Genomic DNA, 25484 nt, shown 5'->3' with positions numbered 1-25484 from the left:
TGTAGCTTCAGATAGACAACATTGGGCTAGATGAGAGACTTTCTGATCTAGATGAAGACATCTCCCTATATTCTTCATCTAACATTTGTACCACAAAACCTAGCATTTGGTGTTGGCCTAGAACCTAGTATCCTGGTAACCTTGCTTTAATTGCTTTTTTTTAAATGAACGTATCTACTCCATATGATAGAAGAATATATCTAAGAACATGTAGCTTAGTCTTTGCCATTCTTGTGCCATCTGGATATGTGCAAATGGAAAGACCAAAACTGTCTACTCAGTCCACTTGGTAAGTCCCAGGTTGGGAAGACTGATTTTGGCAGTCTGTATGAGAATTCACCAGTCAAATTTGTCCCTCCCTCTGACTATCAGAAGCTGAAGACAAGATACAAATGCTTAATTTTAATACAGTGTCACTATCATCACTGAAAATCACAAAAGAGCCTTGGAGAGAAGTGATCTACCCAACATAGGGTCTGGCACTGAATGACTTATGTTATATGTTACCAAATAGATACTGTACTGTATTCAGAGACCTCCGACTCGTCCTTCTGCCATTCTTGTCCACTGCTTATGCTCAGGACCAGAATTTTGGCATTATTGCTATCTGCAGAGGCTCAGTGTCCCTTGTCTTTGCTGTCCCTTCTTCTTGCCATGAAGGTGATTTCACTTGCCTTGGAGAAGACAAGTAGGTGAAACCACCACCAGCAACAACAACAACAAAAATGTTGTCTTCTCCTGCTTGGTTTCTTTCTCTGGACAGTGGTATCAATTAGCCATGGAAAAGTAGGATACACACAAAGGACAGGATCAACTCAGGTATTTGCCCCACTGACAACTACTTACACTGTCATCTAAATATCATTGTGCCAAAATATTAGTAATGGGGATTAGCTTTCAACAATGCTATGAAGATGCTGGAAGTTACTAACGAGGAAAGAATGAAGCAATTTGTCCCAGATCCCAGAAGTGATACTCCTTGAACTTTCCTTATAGGCTGTTGTGCAATCCCAGCTGGATGCTACGCAGGGTTTGCACCCTCAAATCTTGCAGAAAACAAGCTTCTGGAACCACCTATTCTGCAGTGCACCAGAGACAGTCCTCCTGGACCACTTGCTGATGGAGGTGTATGACAAGCTCATGTAAGTAAAGGCTTAATCCACCCCCTTTAAAGCTTTATCAGAAGGGCAGAAAGTAGCTGCACGCGTGCACACATACACACCAATGCAGGTTTTGTCTATAAGCTGTTTTCTGCTTGAGATTTCAGCATGCCTGGTGGTACGATGTCACTGCTGGTTGGCATAGAAAGGAAACATTGTACTTCTTTTGGGTTTTATATGAGTATTGTCGTCTTTCATCACTTTGAGCCTCCTATTTGCCAGAATCACTCTGATTTCTTTCTCTGCTTTACAAATATATTTCTATGGCAGCTGATCACCTAGGGCAGAACAGCACCAGTTGCAGTCCTCAGACTAGAAGCATCACCAGAAACCTCTGAAGAAATGTTCTCAAAATATACTTTTTAATGTGAGAGAAGAGGGAAAGTGTTAAATACAATCCTTGACAGTAATTAAATTAGCTATATCTCATTTTCGTTGCACATAAATATAATTGAAATTAAATCATTTTGGTTTTGTCCTAACTTCAGTCACTACGTTGAGGCATGTTGCTATCAAAATACTATTCAAAGACTAAGTGTAACCCAGGAGTTTGAGGAAGTTGAGCACCTCTGATTGTATCAATTGGTTTAACAGCAATTTCCTCTTCTCAGAAAATTCTGGAAATTGTAGTTTTGCAAGGGGTCTCTTCTTTTTATGAGGCCTTGGTAGTCTGTGGTATCATAACTTTAATAAATAATGTACTGATTGACCTTCTGAAAAAATGTGGCTGCCCACTCTTGGAAACAAGAAGCTGGGCTAGATGGAATCTTGGACTGAAGGAGTAAGTGGTCCTTAACTTCTCTTTTCTCCCCACACCTTTATGGGTACTTGCTCAAGGAGGCTTGAACAGTCATCTCTCTTGGCCTGCTTAGGTTCCATATTTCATGCCTCCTGGCCCACTTCTCAGAGTCCAAGTCTTAATATACTTCTTGTGTTTGATAGGAAGATCCAGATATCAGTTACTGAGGCCATGACCAATAGCATCACTGAGAAGACTTTGGAGGAGTTAACCACCATTCAAGACAGGCTGGTGAGTAGGATGGTGCGAAGACATCAATGGCCCAATAGGAGTTCTGTGTACTACTATTTTCTTCCTTCCTTCCACCATGCCAGCAGGTTTGATCCCCACACCAATCCAGGGAGATCAAAATTTTGCTCTGAGCAAACTATTTATAAGATTATATTTCTTTTGTGTATTATAATTCCAGATTTCTGCCGTATATGATCAAGGCAGTTTGCCGTATAAGCGTTTTCAGATAATATTATGCTAAGAAAAAGTAATTTATGCCTGTAAATTGGCATTGGATGGTGGTTTGACTTGGTTTGGTTTTACTTCTCTCTCCAACACTTTGTCATCTCTGTGGTTGTTCCTATTCTGAAAAAGGCCCACGGGAAGAGTCCCTCCTATTTTCCATGGGGGCATAGTCAGAATTTCTTCTGAGGTAAAAAAAAAAAAAATGGATAGAAGCAGATATTTTTCTATGAATGAGAAGAAATGTTTGGCACAGCACAAAATAGAAACAGACAAAGCAAAAGCAATGTCAGCCAGTCCAAAGCAAAATGATGGGCCATGTCATTGAAAAACAACAGACATAAAATCTGACTTGATGAAGTATTCTAACGACGGCTTTGAACAATGGCTCACTTCAGCCCCTGCTGACTCTTTCAAGTAGTTCAGACTTTTGCTGAAGTATAATTTCCACCAGCCGCAGCCAACACGGTCAATATTTGGGATGCTGGGAGCCTGAATTCAGCAACAGCTGGAAAACCTCAGCAGGTGGCAGCATCAAGCTGACCTTGGCTGATCTCAAAAGTTAAGCATGACGGGCCTTTATGATTAATTGGGTGGGAAACTATTTGGAGATTCAAGGACTGTTGGCTGAAAAGTCAAAACAAATCCCAGAAGAAGGCAGTGTGGCAACCACCTTCCATAATGTTGCTGTGTGGTCACTAAAAGTCGAAAATGACTTGATGGCACATGCTTCCTACTCTATCCTCTGCCCTTGCATTTCTTCTCTGTAGGAACTCTGTAGGAACGCTGTAGGAGAACCTGCTTTCCTTCTAAAGCCTTGACCAGTTCAGCCAGATGTTTTTGCATGCCAAAACCTTACTCCCTTCACATTAACCAGACATTCCCCTCTCTTAAAAAATTTGCTCTAATTTCTCCCTTTCAGCCTTGGCTTTTTTCTCTGTTCTGTACTTAGCTTACATTTGCTCAACATAGTGGAATTTTTAGATAGCATTTCTTCTGTCCACAGGTGGCCGCCCAGTGGAGACACACCTGCTCCATGAGTCTTCTGCCAACACCCAGCCCAAATGGTAAGACTTGTTCTATTTGAGGGGAGTGGGCAACATAGACCCTGATGTCCCATACAGCTCTGCCCATGAGTTTCCATGCTGGAGTTGTCAAAAATCAACAGCACATTCTCCACACACCCCATCTTTAATGAAAAGGGTGCTTAAACGAGTGGGTAAGGCTTAGAATAAACTTGACATATTTTTTTTAAAAGAAGAAAACTTGCACAAAGCCTCCTATGAAACAAGAAACATGAGAAATTTCCTGGGTGCAACATAACTCCACCAACTCTGTAGCGTTGTCTTGCCTTCTAGGCTCTTGGTTGCTCAAAAAAATAAATAAATAAATACCAGCCACGAAAATATTGTTCTATTTGTTAGGGAGTTATTTCAGCAAGTCACTTTTCTAAAAGCTGGGGAAGACAGCATGAAGGATTTTTTTTGAAAGATAGGAATGTTTGCAAATATGTATAATCATGTAAGAGTACTTCTTGCATAACTAGAACTGGCTTTAGCCATTTGCGAGGGCAGCAAATCCTCTGAAACATGCAAGACAGACAAAACCCATAAAGACTGAAAGCCAGAGAAAATTAATCATGCTAATTTAAATTCATGGAATGTAAATGAACAACCACAACTTGATTCTTTTGATTTCAGAGGGACTTAAGCACAATCTTTTTTTTTTTCCTGGCTTTGGGGCAAAGTGCTTTAATTTCTTGACCCATGAGTTGAGTTTCAAAATTGCTTTGCCTCCATGGAAGTCTACTTCAATTATAATTCTGACTTCGGCTGTAGCATGAAGTGGGGTACCCAGTGTAAAGGCTCTGATCTGTTGGAGAGCAGTTGTTTCCAATGGATGACTGAACAGATGTCAGGTATAAAGGATGCTTGCCCACCATCAATGCTTTAAGGTTCTATAAGCATTTTTGCACGGAAGATTTTCTGCAGAGTGCATAGGCCGGTCCTCCAGGTGTGTTCATACAATCAGTGTGGTTAAAATTTTCAATAAGCTAAGATTAAATGTTGAGGGGATTGAAGTCCAATACAGGTAGAAGAAGTAGATACAGACTATGCATGTCCTTCCTTTCTCCTCCTGCAGCCACTGTAGGAAGGAAAGAAAATGAACATAGAACAACACAGTAGAGCACATGCTTTGCTTTCAGGAAATCCCATCCTGAAAGTTCATTCCTTCATAACTCTTGTAAAAGGACATTATAAAAATGTACCTGAAATCCTAGAGAATTACTTTCAGTTGAATATATTTATTTGCTTATTTATTTATTTTTTATACCTCCCAACTCCCAGCAACTCTGGGGAGTTATCTAGATGATGATGATGATGATGATGATGATGATGATGATGATGATGACATCTAGATGGATTGAATTGTGGAACCAATTACCAGAGAGGTGATGGGCTCCATTTAATGCATTCAGGCAGAGGTTGAACAACCATCTCTCAGTGATATTTTAATTAGCATTCTTGTAGGAACCAGAGGGTTAGAATCATTGGCCCCTTCCAAATTTATGATTCTATGACTTGGCCAATATGAAGAAGCTTACTATATTCCTATAAAACAAAGGCTGGCAAATTTGGCCTAATTTCAGAAGTGCAGATTCATTTGATGCCCCACAACAATCCCGGAAAACAAGTTCAATGGAAGAACTTCTAGTTCAGCATCAGCTACTGAACTTTATGGCCGAGCCATGACTCGAGCCATCCCCAACAGTGTTAAGCTCCGCATTGCACAAGCTTTACAGAGTGAGATATGGGGTAGCACAGAAACTTGGGATTCCAGATGCCATGCCCAGTTGGGTGTCTTCCAGACATGGAGCAATTCCCACACCGCACTTAGCCTGCTGCCTGAAAATGTGGGCACCAGAGCATTGGTAGACGGATTGTAAGAGTGGACCATTCTTCATGGATCAGTGGGGGAGCTGCCTTTACAGAATTTCAGAATTTCTAGTTTATTTCCAAAGAGTGATCTTGGCAACATGTGAATGGTGAGAATCCTGGTGTTAATAAAAAGGGAAAAGAGAGAGGGGAAGGGAGGAAGGCAATCATAATTTTTCTCCCTTGTGCATGTGTGTGTTGCTCAGTCCTTCCAGCTTGGAAGAAGAGACTGAGTTTCTCGCTGGACTTGCTTTCTCCTCCTTACTGGGGCAAGTCAAGCTTTTCCCATGGATGCCCTGAACACTCCCTTCTGTCAGAGCCTGGTGGCCAAGAAAGCCTTGTCAGCTTAGTCGCTTGGTACGTAACAAGCCTTCAGGTGACAAGAGAGATTGCTGTGCGGCAGAGGGACAGGCGGCTGTCTGCCTGGCAACTCTCCACCCCCCGCCTTTTCCTCCCCCTCTCTGCCTCCCCTTCTCTTCCCTCTTCCAGGTCTGTCAGAACTCGCGCTGAAGGTAGGAGCCAAAGATAACAAGATTGGGAGTCCCCAGCCTGAGCTGTCACTCAGCCGTGCCTCCGCGAAGTCACGCCCTGCTTCCACAAAGGATGCTGAGCCTGGGAGCGGGCTGCTGCCGTGCACAGAGCCTGCATCCGGAGAATCCCTTATGGACCTGCCGACTGCGGGGGAGAAATTGGAGCATTACACCCGAGACAGGCCCAGGCCAAACCGCAGGAACAGGCAACCTCCCAGCAAATCGAATGTAAGAGCTTTCCTACCAGGGGGCTGTGTTTTGATTTTGTCGATGCACCAGGTTTGGGGTTGTGTGTGCTCTCTGTGGGTGAGGTGAGCAAATCATCTGCCAGGTGTTTATTGCAGCCGCCCTGGAAGAGGGGAAGGAACTGGAGCAGCAGCTGTTTGATTATGCGCTTGTCAGCTGGGCCACTGGTCATCGCTGCGCAGAGGACACGCTAGTTAATATCTGAGTCGATGCTGCTTTAGGGAGGCAGGGTGGCTGGAGGCAGATCTTGACTGCCCGTGTTTATTTACTAGTTAACGTTGGGAAGGAGGGAGTCATCGTGGTGGGTCCTGATCTGCAAAAACTGCAGGCTTGGGGGGAGGGGTCCCAGCCCATTTACATGCATGTACCGGCTTCATTGTCATATGTTTATGACTATCACGCTCCCATTTATGGAAGGATGAAGCTAGATGAGTCTCATTTGCGTGTGTCTTCCTGAAAAGCAGCTGCTGCTGCTATTACTGTATCATTATGGTTGGTCACACCATCAGCCAGATGTTTAGACTGGATTTGGCATTTTTGTCAAAGTCGAGTCCTTCCCAAGGACCTGGGAGAGGCAGATGTTGTTGTGGTTATTCTTATTCTTATTATCATTATCATTATAAAAACTATTTTCTGCTATTTATCTCCAGAACTGATTTGCCTTATCTATTATCTATGGAAGGTCAGATCTTTCCTCTTGGAACATTTGGGGCCGTTGACTTGATTGGGCTTCTCAGATGAAGAAAGATGAGATCAGCTCTTAGTCTGGAGGTCCTTTTGTCAGAAAATGGTCCACTGATAGAATGATCATTAAGTCCTTGATTATGGCAGAGAAATAACTTTTTGGTGCAAACAAGCCATAAGTCTAGGTAGGAAAATCCAGTGTTTACATAGGTATGAATGAGTGTGTATGTGAGAGAAATGACACATGTAATATATACCAAGATTTATCTCTCCAGCAATAGAATGTCTCCAGAGTTATAAGGTGGGATTTGGTCCTCTGGAAAAGATAACGCCTCTTTCTTCATTATCACTAATTAGAGGCTGTGGCCTTGAAGAGAAGGCTCCAGTCCTTTTCTGATCATACCTTTTAAAAAAATCTCAAACCAGATGCAAAGTGACCAGCGATGGGGGGAGAAGGAAACGGCTTATTAATTATCCAATTAGGGCATAATTATTGTTTACCACATCCCTGGAAATCTTCAGAATGTGAGTTGTACTAAACATTAACAAATGGTGACTTTGGAGCTCAGGGTCTGAGGATTATCCTGGATTCAAAGAGGCATCCGTAAAAAATTACAGTGGGAAATGAAAACAGAAGACATCATAATACATGCTTTATTTTTCCTTTTTCCTCTACAATGGATCTGTCTCCCCTGCCATCAATATTTCAGTGCCTCTTCTAAGATCCATCCAAGAAGCAATGCAGGAGTGGGGAGAAAGGAATGTATTAGAAATCCTCAGCTGATTTTCTTCCACTGCTCCAGTTCTTTAGCACTTTTCAGGGTATCACTTTTCTTACTCCATTAAGATGCAGATGTGTTGAAATATTCAACAGCCAACCCTTCCCCTAGAAGACAAGAGATGAGCATCCAGATCTCTAATAAAGCTCTTTAAAAACCCTAATGTACACCTTCAAGACATAAGCAATAATGCTAGGGAGGGTGCCGTTATTTTTGTGCTAGGGTTTTTTTTAACCTTTTTTATGGATCTGATTGCATTTTTCATGCTGGATTTTATGTCGGTTACCCAGAGTCTTTGACTGGGTGGGCATATAAATCTGGTTAATTACTTAATAACATGACACCTGAAACACTATCCACACTTATTAGGCTGGGGGAGAGCAAACCCATCCTATTTTGCAATAGGATTTTAAAATGTGTAGCACAATTTCTGAGCTGTTTCTAACACAGTAAGAAGCAAAATAGGTATGTTAAGCCTCCGCTAGGCTTAGCATGCGGTTTTACTTAAAAATTTCACTGCCTCCCCAACACACACTACCCCAAATCCAACACAGGAGGATGTTGGAGGGCAGACAATTTCAACCCCACCTTTTCAATCGGTATTGAACATTACTATTGTATTGATGTATTGTATTGAACAGTACTAACATTACTATGCTTCCTATGCCACTAAAAGACTGATTTAAAAAAGAAGAATCCCTACTGCAAAAAAACCCCAGGCGCCTGGGACTGTATTAGATCATCTGCTTGATATTGGTTGACCTTAATTACTTCTAAGCAACAGATTCTGTTACATATCCAGGGCTGCTAGTAAAGTACCTTGGAGTTGCTGTGTTTGTATGTCAAGTCTAATTATGTACCTGCTGCTCAGAGTTTCATCCCAACTCTTGACAAGCTCCTGTATAAGCAACTTCTGACTTCTGGAGAGTTGACTTCGGCGGGACTTAGCCCTTGGGTCTGGACTGCATATGTATGCAAAATAATACCATATTATTGCCATGTAGTTATAATGAAGCAAAGGGATGGGCAGCTTCCAGATTTCAGGATCTGCTTAGCTTTGAACTAAGCAGATCCTGAATTCATCAATTAGATTAGATCCGAGATTCATCCATTAGAATCCCAGGTCCATTAAACAGAACTCACTATGCTGGTTTAACACATCTCCTGTCTGTGTTTGGCACTGAATAGAATAGATGTATATGTACACATATATAGAATACACACACATGCTTGGCAAATCCATGCAAATTATTCTGTGCCATAGGACAGCCTCTGAAAAGTTGTGGCCAGCAAAAGGGCTGCTTTCAGTTCAAGTTCACTGCTCAGCCAATACGGGAATATTGGCGCGTTAGGGTTGATCATCACAGTTGTCAATGGAGCAGCATTTCTATAGTGTTTCCACATGTTCAAAACAAAGTTTAATAGTATAATCCAAACCTGTTCTGTGTCTTATTGCTTACAACCTATCTTTTTAACATATGGAATTTACAAGTAGCTTCTTAGTAACACAGTTGGTTTAAGTGTGGGTTGGATTCTTGTAGAGTAAGAATTTTATAGGGAGGAGCTGTAACTCATTGGTTGAATGCCCACTTCTCATGTAGCAAGTTCTAATTCCATTATTGTTATTTTTAGATGGATCTGAATAATTCTTGACCAAAACCTTGAGAGCTCATATTAGCTGTGTTGACAGTTTTGGGTTGAATGAGCAAAAATCTGACTTAATAGAAGGCAATTTGTTGATGGTCCCTCTTATGGTGACTAAAGTCTAGTGTAAATGGTTTCTTTGACAAATAATTAATAACATGCATAATAGATTGATAATCAGCTATTAGCCATAATAGCCAAAGCAAACTCTGTATTCAGAAGTTCCAAATTTCTGTCCAAATCAAGTGGTCAGTGACATTCCCAAAGGCAACAATGGTTAGCCATTTTTGGTTCAACCACATGATGGGGTGTTCCTGGAGACTGGGCACTTGATCTGAGAAACCAAAAACTCAGTATGCACTTCTGGCAGATACCTCTCCCTCTTTTTAAACTTGGCAGTTGATCATGTTCACATTTTCCTCTTTGCCCATATACCCATGATTATCCACCAAAGAGGAGGTAAAAATATGGTGCCTGGGATTATCAAAGGAGGAAAGAAAATATTTCATGTAGACATAGTGATCTGAAATAAGTTGGGTTCTGTAGTTCCCTGTATAATTTTCTTAATGAGTCTGATCCATCAGTGGAATTTGTTTGTATAAATTATCTATGCTAAAAGTGGGCATCAGTTGGAGGATGCTGCAATTTACATGGCAAACTTGACTTATTGTAGTTTGGTGAGCACCACTGATCTCTTACTTATAACTTGAAAGGGCTTCTACATCAGAAAACCAATGGAATAAAGGAAAGGAATGACTGAGGCATGTTTAATAATTAATAGGAGTTGAGGCAGAGGGGAAAAAAGGCTGCTGTCTAATTTTACCTAACAGAGCAATATTCCATACAAATGCAGCAGGCAACCTCCAATCATGATCATTTCTTCTGAGAAGTAACACTTAAAGATGCATGATGATTTAAAGCTTGGGGACCAAACTTATTCATTTGTCAGTTTGTGTCCATTCGAATGGACTGAACTGGAGGAAGAACTTAACTATTTAATGGGGGAGTCACCCATATTGTAGTCAAACAACTGAAGAAAATATCCGCCATGGAAGGTGACCCACCAGAAATGTAATATAAAACCTCCAGCAGAATAAGTACCTTGTAGGTCACTAGACATGATAGGCAGGTGGGCAGTAACTGAATGCTGAAGTGCCCAAATTTCTGTCCAAATATGTCCACTTTCTCTCCATTGTATCTATATACACATGCTTGATGAACCTAAGGGCCTTTTCACGTGGTTTCATTTAAGTCATTCAAGCATACTTAAATATAATTCTAAGCTGCTATCTCAGAATGCCTGTAATGGTCGGATATTCTTATTTGAGAGTTGGGACCTAAGGGCAAGCATAAATTATCCAGATTTGTTCCTGCATCCTGGATAAATTAGCCTTAGATCTGAGCAGTGTCAGCTAGTTTGATATATGTACCATATAGTCATGGGAATCTCCCTCATGCTGAGGTAGACTTGAATTAATCTAGCCTACCATTTTCTACTACTGGGCAAGGGCCGTTGAGTGGCTCAGTCAGGTGTCTTTCTAATTGGAACTGAATTAGGGAACCTTTGCCTATAAACCATCATGATATGAAATCAGTGCAGCCAATGTCAGCTCAAGGTTATATGGTGGTCTTAGCCCACATTGACCTCCAACCAATGCAAAGATTTGCATTTTTCAAATGGTTCAGAAGGAGACGCAGTGTTGGAGCCCCTAAGGTTGGAGACTTAGCCTAAAGCTGTCCCTGAGACCAGTAAGTCCAGGAGTAAGCACACCTAACCTTTGCTACCATTTTAGTTCATAAGAGCTCCAATTTCACTGAGGTGTCAGACTTGTTAAAACTCTTCACCGTTGATGTATATCTATTGATGCTTAAAACATATGCAGAATTAAAATTGCTGGCCCTAAAAGTTGCAGTTAAAAATAAGCTCTCTGGGAATATGACGGTCTCATTCGTTTTGCAGTCAGATGACGAGTCTGTGTAGATACTCCTGTAATTCACAAGGGTGGATGACAGTCTGTAGTGTAATTTCAGGGAGGCTCAAATTGGCATTAAACTTGGGAAAATAGCCAAACCCCCTGTGTGTGCTGATTTCTCTTTTTTTAATTAGAGAGAATATCTGTTGCCAGAGCAGTAATAAAGCTCAGAACATCCTCTGCAGATATCCATGGAAGGGAGGAGGAAGACGTTGATGGAACATGATCTGGAATATGTGTGTGTGTGTGTGTGTGTGTGTGTGTGTGAGAGAGAGAGAGAGAGAGAGAGAGAGAGAGAGTTATATATATACCAGCTGTAGTGCTAACACAGAGGAAGAATCCTTGTATACATTTATACATGCACGTATGCACAGATCCACATAAATTCATGGATGGGTCCGTGCACATTCAGAATGTTTTTTTATCTCTCTTCATTCTCTCCCCTGGTCTGTCCTGCAGTTTAGACTATATTCTGTTCCCTCTACCTCTCATACTGCTGTGTCAGGAATGGACATTTTCTCTGCTCTGAGATGCAAGAAATGTTGAAGGACCTTCCTTCAAAGGAGCGAGATGGGCAGACTGTCTAAGCTAAATAATACCATTTCTCGGTTTAGAAAGGGTATATTTGGCTATCCTTGTTACCACCACCACCCCCATTCAATTACAATAGGACTGCAGGGCCCCCCTGTTTTACTGGCACTCTTCTGCCACATAATGCTAGCCACACCATTTTAATCCACTAATTTGAATCATAATTTTTTGTACTGGTGTTGTAATATGGGGTAACAGTCAATCTACTTCTACTGCTTTAATCCCTAAATAAGGGAATAACTGCTTTATTTTCATTATATGTATACCTCCCTATGAGGGGTTAGCTATAGGGTGATTTTGAAATTTTAGACATTTCCATGAACCAAACTTTCACTATCCTTGACCTAATATCTGCCCAGGCTGGTAAAAAATCATCTTCTCCTTCTCTGAGGCATATAACATGTGTTAAAGATGGAGTGTCTAAATTTCTTACTCACCGAAATAAATTGCAGTACAGTAACCAAAGAATTTAAGAATAGGTGTATTTATATGCAAAAGAAGTTGCCATTTTGGGATGCTAATCATATTGACCTCTACTAATTGATGGATAAATACAAGGTTTACAGGATTAATTCAGATTTTCTTGGGGAAACCCTTCGTAATGCTGAGATTTCAGTGAATACCATGTGTTATTTTAAATGGTTTATTCTACAACATAGGATATGATCTGTGGCTCATAATAAATTGCATTGCCTCCTTTGCTTATCTGTAAGACAAGACAGTGCTGTACCACTCAAATTTACAGAAACAGAATTACCATTTTAAGATAATATCAAAATCACGGAAGTTCTGCATTTTCATGTATTGGGCAAAATGAGGCCAATTTTTATGGACTGACCATGTTATGACCACTTTTTCATATCTGGGCTAGGTTATGTACTTCTCCATATCTATTTTAGTCTTGTAGAGTTGTGTCCTTTGTGGCTGTATTTGGTGACCCCAATGATGCTGAATTATTAGTGAAATCAATGAAGCAAGTTGTCAGAATTAATTTATGTCTTATAGATTTTAATAGGGTTTTAACGTGGCTTGGATTTGAGCCATATAATACAGTCACACTAAAATCCCACTGAACAGGAATATTTGTATTTAGTTCCTGGGGCTGTGTTTTGTTTTTATATAAGCAAGTCTATGAGGTCCACTTGACTAGCACATTTTTTAAAAAATTCAGCAGTTTATTTAATATTTGTGACACCATATGATTGGTACAAGTAAAATGGTATTTAGTTGTGATAGGAACCAAATAAATGGCAATCATATTTCATTCAGCACTTACCTGCTATTCTTGGTCCTTGGCCAAATACTCATGTAAGATTTAAAGCTTAGCATGACTTTCTTCTGTTGTCCCTCACCAATGCTGGCCTTTTACATCCTTTTTACATTCACAAGACATGCAGATGGGTGTGAGGGAAAGTGTTATTCCATGTATCTTCTATGTTGTTCCCTAAAATATCCCAAGAGCACTAAGTTGAGGAGAGCTAATTGTGACTCTTACTCTAGGTACAGCCGCCTGTGCGTGAGAACACGGAAGACAGAAGCATTGCTAGGTTGGATGAAGGGTTAGATGAATTCTTCACCAAGAAGGTGATTCACGAATATTTACTGTAAGTAAAGACTCCACTTAGGCATTTCCAACAAATATTAACTGGCCAATAGGCAAAGCAGGGATTTTCATCAAAGCTTGGGATGTGTAATGGGAAGAAGGGATAACCTTGAGGAACAGGAGGAAGAGCTGCAACCAAGACAACATCCAGATAAAAGACATCTGAATCTGAGGCAGAAATGTAATTTGAGAAAGCGTCTCAGAAGTGATCCTCCCTAGTTCTCATGAAGATAAAGGGAGGGAGGGGGAAGCACATTCAGACTTGCAAGATTCTGTTACTGTAGCCCTACAATAAAAGCTTGTGTGTCTTTGGTTTCCAAGTTTGCTCTACCTTGGAGGGCTGACAGGGTGGCACTCAGGGAGCCGGTCATGCATGATAACAAAAGCCATTTAAAATTAATAATGATGAAAATTGAAAGTAGGCAGATTGATTAGGTTAAGAACAATGCTCAGTGCGTTATAATGCTGATGATAAAGCATTCAGTCCATTGTAAAGTGGACTTCAAAAACATGTTTCCCCAATGAATACTCACAGTGTCAAGCTATGTAATGGAACGAGCAGAGCAGTTTGTATGGCTACTGCTGTATAAGTAATGAACTTCTGTGCTTTTGGGCTAAGCAGTACTCAGAGCTATCCTCCTTAATACATGTGATGGAACATATCTACGAGGAGGAGAGTGATGTGGGAGATCAAGGCTGTCAGGAAGGAGGGGGCGCATTCCAGGAGGGAGGAGGAGGCAAGAGGCAACACAGTCCGCGGGGGGAGCGTGAGAAGAGAAAGAGGTTCAGGACAGCCACTCCCTAGAATCTCCCAGGGTATATCCACCAGTTGCTGTAGTATAGATTGAGTCTGGCAAGATTCTGCCTATAAGGTGTAGGCAAATAAAGGAACTGTACTCGACTAGACTGTTTCACCGTTGTTCTTGGGCTGGGCCTGACAGTGTGTGTGTGTCAGGAGCCTATGGACACAAAATGAGAGGTCCATGAACTCTGGTTTGCCTACCTCTGTTTCCAACTCCACTAAGTTCTCGTCATCTCCTGAGCAGAAGTCTAGAACCTAGATGCTCTGGCAGAACAGGTCCTGCGTGTGTGTGTGGGGGGGATGTATCTATGAGGAGGAGAGTGATGTGGGAGATCAAGGCTGTCAGGAGGGAGGGGGTGCATTCCAGGAGGGGGGAGGAGGCAAGGAGACAACACAGTCCGCGGGGGGAGCATGAGAAGAGAAAGAGGTTCAGGGTAGCCACTCCCTAGAATCTCCCAGGGTATATCCACCAGTTGCTGTAGTATAGATTGAGTCTGGCAAGATTCTGTCTATAAGGTGTAGGCAAATAAAGGAACTGCACTCGACTAGACTCTTTAATCATCGTTCTTGGGCTGGGCCTGACAATACATATCCTCCAGGTGCCAGTAAATAGCAGCTGACGATCTCTATCAGAAACAGTTTCATCATATTAGTACCTATCTTGTTTTTTCCCCCCATAATGCACGGACAACATTATGGAGATATTTTTGGCAAATGTGACCTACCTACAAAAATTCTTGATCAATCCCCCCAATCTAATATTGCGTTCTTGGCAGCAAGTAATTCTGTTGCTTCCTTTCCTGCCCGCAGCCCTGTTTCGTTGGAAACCTCTCCATCAGCAACCACATCGACATCTTCTGGTTCTCGGACCTTAAAAAAGAAAATAGGACACTTCTTTGCCTTCAAGAAGCCAAAGTCAAGTCGGGGTGCCAAGTCAGAAAAAGAACCTGAGGGTAGTCCCTCACCAGCAAGGGGCAGGAAGCTGATGCTCAGTGACATTTTAAGGACCCCTAGCAAAACCAGTGAATCAGCCAAAGTGCTAAGCAAATCTGAGGAAGGAGGGCTGGCTGGGGAGAACAGAGGCTACCTGGAACAGAGCCAGACTCCGGATAGTGCTCGTAGGGCAAGGCCAAAGTACTCCAGGGAAGGGAAGTCTCAGTCTTTGATACTCTTGTCAGGAGAGGAGTCAGAGGGACTTGGTGTGAGACATGAGAAGGTGAGTCTCTTTTTTTATCTCATTGGCAGCTCTGCAGTTATTTGTTCTGCTTTCCTTCCACCATGGAACTCAAGGTAGAGAACTCATAGTATTTCAAGGTGGTCTCCTACTTGTTGTGCAGGGCAGGGGGCTTGCTGTATTATGAACCTTCAAAAGATGCTCTGAGATGATCATCTCAGCTTGCCATGTGAAGAATCTGTTTTGTCTTAAAATGGAAAGTTGGAAACGTTTGGTGGAGGGAACTTGTAGATGTTATGCCAGTAGATTCACCAACCCAATTGGACTTGGCAGGGCCTACAGTTTTCTGTGGTTTCTACTTGCAGAGTCATTGGAAGATGTCTTTTGAGAGAGTTAATCTTATAGCTGTGTATGAGGGAGACCACATGCACGTGCAACAATATTCAGACAATTATCCTGGGATACTTGTCTATTTCATGGAGGAGCTGGGGGGAGATTGTCTTCCCTGTCTGATCATGTCCAAGGAAACAGCATGTGTGGGGTACCAGCTCCAAGTCTACTGAATGAGTACTATAGAAACAAAAGAATGAAATTTCTTGATGTCTCAGAATTTAGGGAACAAAGGTAGAAGGAGCTGAATATTGTCTGGATGGCAGTAGAACACCAATGAGAGTTTGTGAAAGAAGGCACCTGATCTAGTTCGGCTTGTTTGTGTGTCCTAGCAGAATCCCAGATGGATGATTTCAGCAAAGAGCTCACAAAAAATGAAAAAAATTAAGTGTGATTGTTATATTAGTGTGTGGGACATAACTAAGACTTCTCATATGTGCTGTTGAAGTAATGTTTGATGTTACAGCTTATTATTATGTGGAAGGTGCTAACATTCAATGTCTTGTCCTACAGAAGAGGTCCTTTGAGAGGAGCGATGGTGAGCTGCCCAGTTCCTTTGAACAGCGTGTCCATGTCATGCTGCATCGGATTGGTGTCACCAAGGTGTTATCCTCTGAAGGCAAAAAGAAACAGGTAGGCAGCAGAACATCGGTAATGGGCCTGATTATGGTTGCCCTGCTAGCTTAAAGCAACTGCTGTCACATCCCTGGAGATTCCTATGGGAGAAAATAGATGTGTAGTAAGATTTGGGAGTTCAAATCATTGCCTTCAAATCATTGTTGACTCCTGGTAACTGCCTGGACAAGTCCCTGCAGTTTTCTCGGCAAGATTTCGGAAGCGGTTTGCCATTGCCTGTTTCTTCCTAGGGCTGAGAAAGAGGGACTGCCCCAAGGTCACCCAGCTGGCTTCGTGCCCGAGGTGGGACTAGAACTCATGGTCTCCCAGTTTCTAGCCTGGTGCTTTAACCACTGCACAACCTGGCTCTCTGTATTCTACTGCACCCTTACCAGGAAGTAAAACCCACCGAGCTCACTGGGACTAAACATACACAGGATGATGCAGTACCAGTTAGAATTCTGAAAGGTTCCTGTTTACCTTTCAGAACAATTTTTTTCCTATGAATCTCTGTGGAAGGAAATCTTCCACATAACCTGCTGTTGCAGCCTAGTGGTTGACGTCTCTTCCGCCTTCCTGAGCAGAGGGCCTGAGTTTGTTCATGCATAGTAGTTGACTGAGTTATTCTAGATCTGTCTCCCCAACCCAATGCCCTTCGCTATACTGTAGCTGCAACTCCCAGAACTCTGTTAGGCTAGAAGTTGCCAAGATGAGGAAGATGGGTTTTTTGGCAAAAAAGTGGATTGTGGGAGCTGTGGATCCATCTGGTTCCAGGAAATAGTTGGAATCCATCGCTAAATGGGCACTGAATGTAATAATATATTCCATTCTCTAAAAGAACATTAATAAATACATCTATAAAGAAATTGATCAAAATACCACATTGGCATCCATTGGGCATGTTCCAATTAAAGCATTATTTTTGCTTTGCTTCAGCTGAGATCCTCTCTGTTTCAGGCCCAGTTGTGGGGGTTCATTTCTCCTGTTTGTTTATTTTAATATAGTCTACTTTACAAATAAGTCTTGTTCTGGAAAATATCCTTCCTGAGAGCTTGTATTTCCTTGTATTTTTTGCAGAGCAAAGATGGGGAGATCAAGAAGGCTGGTTCTGATGGTGGGTAACAATTGATCCTATTTTTCCTTCTGCTTACTACCAATCATTCAAGCTTTTATTAGACGCTTGAACAGCTCATACACAGCAAAGAGGTCCTTGATATTTACGATTTCTTCCTGTGTTGGAACAACAACAAAAGACCCCCTTGTGAAATTTCTAGCATTAAAAGCCTGCCTTTCAAACCTTCTTTAATTTTTTAAGCACATTGCTGTGTGATATGGATAACTCATGTTTGAAATTTGAGAAAGACAGGGTCCTATACCTTTTGGATACATGGAATTCAATAATACCAGTATTTATAATGTTGAAATCCAAAAGAGTCCCTGGAAAAATGCAAAGAGAGAATTTGAGTGCAAATTAGCGAGAGAAGCTTATAGAGACAACCATTTGTATAAATAGTGTCATGGCTGACATCTTCTGGGCCTTAAGGGAAAATATCACTCCAGGTATTCTCAAGACACTGAGTTCATGTCCACTGACATCTTTTCACCCACTCATCTCACTTTTCCCCAGCCACATTATTATTTTGCTGCTTTACTGGTGGATTGTTCTAGAAAGCTTATTAATTTGGAGAAATTGAAAGAATTCTTACCTTTTCCCATGCTAGCTCCTTCGTGGGACTTAAGATATTTTGTTGTAAGCAAAAGCAAAGGGATTTCCTGTAGCTGAGCATCTGATATTGAGCAAACCTGTTAAAGCAATGTGAAGTCCCCAGGCCAGATTTTAGCATTAGGAGACATGTAGCATGAATCCAGATCTTCAGCTGTGCTGGGTGGCAGATGGGGTGTGGGATGTGGGTAAGATTATCTTGATATAATGAGCTTGTAGGAATCTAACCAAGGGATCTTTGAAGGGATCAACTGGTACCTATGTACTGCTCCAGACTGTAAATGGGGATCCATATGATATTTATTTTTATCGCTACATTCATCCCCAGCTTTCTTCCCACTGTTGTGGAATTGAAATGAAGGAGCTTCTAAAAAAAACCACTGATCAAACCCAAATTGGTTTAATTCTTAACAAAGTAGCCCTATCACATCCAAATATACCTTCACCCACAGAAAACTAGGGCTAATTATGCTAATTTTCTGTTTTCTGAATCCTCACTTGCATTCTGCAACGGGCCAAATCCTAAATAGGCTAACTTCAGAATCCTTTTTATGGACAGTTTCATGTGGAAAACTAATTGTTTGGCCTTCAGATAGATTGCCAAAGACTTTCTTCTTCCCTGTTTGATTCAGCCTGTTCCCTGAATATGTCTGCTTGATTTCTTAGGGGATATCGTGGATTGTTCTGCAGAGTCTCCTCCATGCTCTTTGAAATCACGAACACACTCCATATCCACAGGTAAGTTTGGGAGATGCAGACCATTTCAGTTCCTTGGTGCCCAATTTCTTCATTCTCTCTACTTCAAAGAGCCAGTGGTTTCAGTTGCTCAGATTCCTGCCAATGTATTCTTCCATGCAAAACTCATAGTCCCAAAATAGATGTGAGCCATTGGGCAAATTGATCAATGTAAATGCCAGTTTTAATGAAGCAATTTAATTAAAGCCAGAACTTGTTCCCACCAAGCCTACTGCACTCCCTAAATGATTAGCATTTGACATTTGAGTTTAGACTTATGTGCAAAACCCAGAAATCAAGGATTGGATAGTGGATAAGGAAGAGTATAATAATTTTAAGTGTTATGCTTGGGCTTGCTGGATATTGCGATTTAATGGGAGATAAACAACCATATCTACAGCAACCTATCCCCAACTGGTTCCTTCGTCCATGCTGGTTGGAGTTTCTGAGAGAAGCTGAACTAAATCAGGGATAGAGGACAAAGGGATAGAGAGCCATCCTGGTAGGGCAGCTCAAACTGGTATATGTGGTAGAAGTGGTGAAATGGAAATGTTGATTCATGAGCTTGAGAACCGACGATGTTCTATTGCAGATCCTTCCGTGCGCATGGGTTCTCCCGATGCCATTGGCAGAGCAGGTACAGAGCCAAGCAGTGGATGCAATGAGGGGAGGCTCTCTTGGAAAGTTCTTGGGAAGCAGCTGAATGTGGAGCTCAAGGGGAAGTGTTCAGAACTCAGCTCTTCTCCGAGAAGAGCTTTTGCCAATCAGGAGCCCACCAGCTCCCGGGAGCAAGAAGGGAGAGAGAGCTGGAGCAGCAGTTTGCCCAGGACTGGGAGAAGCACAGCTGCCCCTCTTCCCATCAGGAGGACCAGCAATGCTGGAGAAGGACAGGCATTTGTTGAACTGCAGAATTCGTACGCTCACTTAAACACGATTGCTGGAGGTAGGTCAAACAGAGGTTGGGGTTTTTCACAGAAGCATAAGACAATAACACACCCAAGTATACCAGCCTGGCATACATCCCATACAACTGATGGTAAACTGATGGAATTTTAATTGGGTTCAAAAAATTATTGTGTTTGTCATTTAATATAATCAAAATCAAATGGAAATCCTACATATAAAGATACGGACAATTGGGTCCAAAAATGTTTACTGGCATATCCAAGGAATCCCATGGAGTAGATACAGCATGTTGATGTTAGATTCTGTTTTCAATTTCTGTTTTATTCTCTCCTTAATGTTCTGCTGATTCCTGTCTGTCTGTCTATTATTTTAGTAGATATTTAAAAACACAGTCAAGAAAAAACAAAAGGAAAGTCAGAAGATAGAAAAAAGATTTACAAGCATGATAAAATTAAATGTAAATTTTAAAGTAATGTTAGATTTGTGCTGCATTACAAATTATCTTGAATCAATTCAGAACTCCAGAATATTATTAAAATCAAGTCAATATGTAATAATGAACAAAGACAGCTGGTATAATATAAATTATAAATCAAAACAAGACATTACAAAAAGTTCTGTCTTACCTTAGAATTCTATCCTTATTCGGCAAATCCAAGAAACGGTTAGATATTAAAGATAGAAACCCAAACTTCAGATGTGGTATAAACCCACATTAGAATTACAGTTCATGATTAGCTTCCAAGTTGAATTGCATTCTTTACCCTATTTGTTTTTCAAATATGAGATGATTTTTTTTTAACCTTAATTTATCATTGATTTATGGAAGGAATTGTGTGTGATTTCCAATGAAAAGCCTAAAGTATTCTAGCAGTAGTTACCATATACAAAGCCAATTTGGTATATTTTGTGAGAACGTAAGGTTTGCTAAGGTTTAGCAGAAGCAAGGCTGGTCAGAAAGATAATCCAACCTTTAGAATTTATTTCATTCTATAATAGATTATTTTCTAGAATTCTTGAGCTTTACCAACATTGCAATCATATATGAAACAATGATCTTTTGCTGATTCCAGCAACTTCCTTCTCCTCCACAGAAGACAGAGTAATTTATGAAGTCTACACCCCAACTTACTTACATACATACATACATACATATAAAAATAAAAAAAATAAAAAAATATAGCCACCTCCATTGTTCACCTGCAATGGACCAATACTTGTCTGAACTCCATATGATCTCATCCACTTCCATTTTTCAGACAATCAGTTCAAACCCAAACCTCGCCTAAAGCCTGTGGTAAACCGAAGGGCCATGTCTGTTCATGAAGAACAGCTCAGGGACCAGGCCTGTGCGGCAGAGCTCCACCGTAAGTAAAGACTGAGAACATCCTGCTCACAAGGAAGAATACTTATCTAATTGAAAGACTTAACTTGCAAAAAAAAGCAGATGGGAAAAAATGCTGATTCCAAAAATCTGGAAGATAATTCCCTTTTCAAGTCAATATTTCTATGAGTCATCTCAGATTTTGTTAATGCTTAAGATAGGTTGTTGCCTGATGAAGAAATAAGTTCTATATTTCCTGAAACTACAACAAGTATTTCCTTGTAATCATTTGAAGGGGAGGTGAGGGCAAATATGGAAATCTATGGTGTTTAATCGGAGAGAAAACAGTGCAGAGCAAAAACACCCTGTATTTGTTAAAGGATTTTTTCTATTGGGCCATTGGTCTTTCTTCAACTTGCCATCCTTGTTATTGGTTATTATTATACCACAGAATGTAAATTAGCACAACAATTAACTTTCACATATATTCTTCATGCATTTTAGGCTAAGGGATGGAGAAAGGTTAAAACATACAGGGGAAGGGAAGAGAGGATATAAGCCCTGTTGATAATTGATGAGCAGACAATGATAGGAGGAATCTGAAATACACTGAAAGCTGGTAAAATAAATGATTAAGGAGGAGAAAAGGCACTGCAGGCATCAATGAGTAAAGCCTTTTATAAAAAAAAAATAAAATCTCAAGCTACAAACCCAGCATTACCAAATTAAGACTGAATAAATAGTTCTACAAGGAGAGTTTTAGATATGTTTTTAAAAATGGAGAGGTAGGTTAAGTGGTTGACTATTTAAAGACTTGAGATGCTAAGAGACCAAGCTCATGGTTCCAATAATGCAATGTGTTTGATTGGGTTATGGAGGAAAGGCTAGTGAATTGTGGAAACAGGAAAATAAGGCAAATTGACTCAGCCAACTAACTGGGCATGGAGATAACATCAAACAGACCCAGTCTTGTTTGGGGCTAACATAACACTATTGAAAGAATGGCTGTCCAGAGGGGTGAATTAGCTCTTCTGACTTCCAAGATCTAGATGACATCCAAGAGAAGTCCTGTAAAAACAGTCTCTCTAGGAAAGCCACCCCTACTTCCATTTCAATTTCTACTTCCCTGCCACAATATTGGAACAGGAAAAGTGAGTGGTGGGGGACTGGAAGAAATGGGAAGGCACATAGGGCCTCCCAAAGCTGACTAATACTAGAGATGTTGGACTGATTCTTTCTGGGTTGTTACTAACCTGATATATTGGTATGGCCAAACAGAAATTAATCGGGCTCTTCAGACCATATTTCTGTCCTACGGAAATTGGCAAACGAAACAAAACAAAAAACAGATGATAAGGTTTTCCTTCTATATCATGCTACCAGACCAGCTCATTTATCCATTTAACAAGCGCATGACAAATAACTGGAAACAAAGCCATAAGCTAGGATGTCTTTGCAGTGCATTTCTATTCTCATTCAGCCTCTAGAAAAGTACAAAAATTCTATCAAATCTATTGTTAGAACATGAAGAAGCAACAGCAAAAATCTACTTCAGCTGAGTAGTGTAACTATATCCTGAAGGCCAGTGTCTGATCTGCCAATCAGCTGCTGCTGCTACAGATTCAAAGCAGGACTCCATTTCCCAGAAACTAAAAATGGGGTGTCTTGGTACCAAGAGCTCTGCTGAAGTATGGTTTACATTAATATCATCAGCTCTACCTACTGAATTACACGCTGCAGAGCTGCCAATCTTACTTTTGGGCTCGATTGCAAGATGTCTCTTTTCTCGATCTGGTTAACATGGCAACTTTGATATTCCCTACAGATGCAAAAATCCCTCTTTGTTTGCAACGCTCCCCTGTTCTGAAATGGAAGACTAAGCCCAAGTCCCTGTTGGAGACTGGAACATCTGCACCATCTGACTCTCTAGGTAAAACATAGAGAAGTACACCTACTTTACTCTTCCTAGATGCAAATTCAGTTTCTGAATTGTAAACATTTCCCACATTCATTCCAAAATTTACTACAGCGCTTCTTTTATAATTGTCCATCAAGCCACAGGGGTAGAATCATATAAAACCTAGGATACTCAGCGAACCTCCATTTAGTGCCTATGCTGTTTGAGTAGCATTGAGCATCTTTTGCGTTAGGTGCTAGAGGCCCTCCACGTTCTGATTTCTTAAGGGTCACTTGCATCTAGTTTTATGATGTTGCAAATCAGTTCACTTGTGTTGACTCTTTTCTAGGCACTCCCCCACAAGAAAGGAGCGTGGCTGCCTCCAACTCAAAATCAAGACCAGAAACAGAAGAGTTGCCCCAAGCTTTAGAACAAACTCTAAAGAATGCACAAAATACAGCATTAGACCAAAGAACTGTGGTGCCCCTCTCCAGGTCTCCAATACAAGAGCACTGAATGCTTCTGCATGATGGCAAGCTCCATTGAAGGAGGACAGAGTGAAGGCTTATGGCTTGAAGCAACAGCAGCAGTAAAAGCCAGCTGTGAGGGTGCACGTTCGTCAGTACAAGGATGAGCAAGTGCCAGGCCCTTGGCTGGAAGAGCTGGAATTTCCAGTGATGAATAGTGGCATCTAATCTCCTGCACGTCTTTCTGGATTGATTGACCTTTTTTCATCGTTCATCCTTGTACGCACTCATATAAGTGCCCAGTATTCTAACGGTTTGTGTGAGAAAAGCCAAAAGCTCAGTCTGCAGGAAACCAGTCATTTCCAGCAGCAGTTGTACAGTTGGTACAGATGTGAAAATGTTATAGTGCCAGAAACTGAGAACCACCAGCAGAAGGGATGGGGGTTATCTTACATACACTAATCTTGCCTGCCTTGCATTGTATGTTTTGGAAGTCTGAGACTAGGCTAGCTTTGTGGTTTGTAGGAAAGTTAAAAGCAGGCACTCAGTTAAATCAGGTACATCTGTCTCATAACAAACTTCCTCCCATGCCATCCTATACTATATGTGTTCTTAAGATCTTATTTTCTTTGGCCACATCCTTTTACCATCTAGGAACAAAACTGTCATTCTAGAACCAACATCTGCTGGCACCCATGAGAGGTCTGGCGTGAACAAGGTAGGAGGAACAGTGTGCATTGTGGCAGCTTTCAGCAAGTTAAGATAAATGAGGTCTCAGTCCCTCCATTCCACAATTAAATAATTCAAAATCACAATTGTTCCTGTCTCATTTATTCTGGTATTAGGCCTCTCCTCTCTGCTTCATTAACATTGCTACGAGGTCCAGCAGTGCTTTGCTGTAGCAGAGAGGATGGGGGAAATGGAGAAGACTCTTGTCTACCTTGGGAAGATGTGAGGGCATCACACCAAGGTAGGTGTTTCTGTTCAAATGCTTAACCAGTAGCCCTTGTCTCACTAATCAGGATTTTCAACCTTCTCCTTAAAGAAAATACCTTACCCCAATCCACTGGCTTTTAAGGAGGCTATAGGTAATAGCCTATACATTACTTTTTACAATATAAATTGCTTAACTTGTTACAGCTCCTTACATCCAAAGGACTAGCACATAGGATTGAGGGCAAGCACACATTTCACCACACTGATGGCCTGCAAATAAACATACTGTTAAATGTAGTTACACTGCATACTCTGAAAAAACGCAGCTGTTTCATAGAGTAGTAGGTACTTTCACCACTAGCCTTTTTCAGGCACTGGAAGAAAGAATATGTGGGCACTTGGCTAATAGTTATAATTCTCCACAGGGCTGGAAGGATTATAACGGCATTCAGTGGAGAGGTTTTCTGCCAACATGGAAAGTTCAGGACCCCATCATCTGAAGGCATTCTTTTCACAAACACTGAAAAAGGCTTTTGCTTCCAGTATCAGTGGATTTGAATTTAGGGAACAAGGAGCAGTTATGGACCATGCCAGAGTCATGTTTCAAATCATACATGCAGCCACACCAGCTGCAAAGTTCTCACAACACACTGTGTCTACTAGTGGTGGAATTCCATGTACACACACAACGCGTTTCCACACAGATAAAGAACATTTTGGCATAATAGTTCAATTGCCAATCATTCTAAACCACAAGAGACGCTCAGTGGGAGTTGAGCTCCTTGTATTGTACTTGGGTATCTTGTCATCTATTACCAGATGATTATTGCATGCATCTTTTAAAAATATTCTAGCACAAATAGCCAATTTATTTACGTTAAGGTCCTTATTTTAAAGCAAAGAATCACAGAATTTTATTTTAACTTTCAAACTATGTTTGAGTGACTCTGCTCAAATTTGGAAAATTGGCACACAAGGTATATTTTTTATGAGAGCTGTGCTGTTGTATTTTTCCTAATTTGTTTTAATTTTCAAAACATTTTATCAAGCATGTAAGCTATATGAAATATTTTGTAATTAAATGAAAGGAGATGACAAAAATAATTAAAAATCAAGC

At 41.0% G+C, this 25484-nt stretch overlaps 1 protein-coding gene across 2 annotated transcripts in view; it reads left to right on the top strand.

The window, feature by feature from the left end:
• Nucleotides 1–25484, top strand: part of CARMIL2 (capping protein regulator and myosin 1 linker 2) — a 64758-nt gene extending 39274 nt beyond the window's left edge. For both annotated transcript variants that reach the window (XM_088136028.1, XM_025170609.2), the window contains exons 28-40: nt 997–1142; nt 2103–2190; nt 3419–3479; nt 5838–6106; nt 13296–13399; nt 15011–15416; nt 16278–16397; nt 17457–17493; nt 18769–18840; nt 19430–19780; nt 21003–21110; nt 22893–22997; nt 23314–25484. In XM_088136028.1, coding sequence (XP_087992154.1) covers nt 997–1142; nt 2103–2190; nt 3419–3479; nt 5838–6106; nt 13296–13399; nt 15011–15416; nt 16278–16397; nt 17457–17493; nt 18769–18840; nt 19430–19780; nt 21003–21110; nt 22893–22997; nt 23314–23480 — 2034 coding nt within the window. In that variant the 3' untranslated portion in view covers nt 23481–25484. The remainder of the gene's footprint in view (nt 1–996; nt 1143–2102; nt 2191–3418; nt 3480–5837; nt 6107–13295; nt 13400–15010; nt 15417–16277; nt 16398–17456; nt 17494–18768; nt 18841–19429; nt 19781–21002; nt 21111–22892; nt 22998–23313) is intronic.

This window comes from Python bivittatus, unplaced genomic scaffold (genome assembly GCF_059951505.1).
Source record: "Python bivittatus isolate LINGU-HERP-01145 unplaced genomic scaffold, Pbiv_v1 ctg000190_np1212, whole genome shotgun sequence".
NCBI classification, from domain to species: Eukaryota; Metazoa; Chordata; class Lepidosauria; order Squamata; family Pythonidae; genus Python; species Python bivittatus.
The sequence above is the reverse complement of the archived record's forward strand: the minus strand, read 5'-3'. Positions and strand labels throughout refer to the sequence as shown.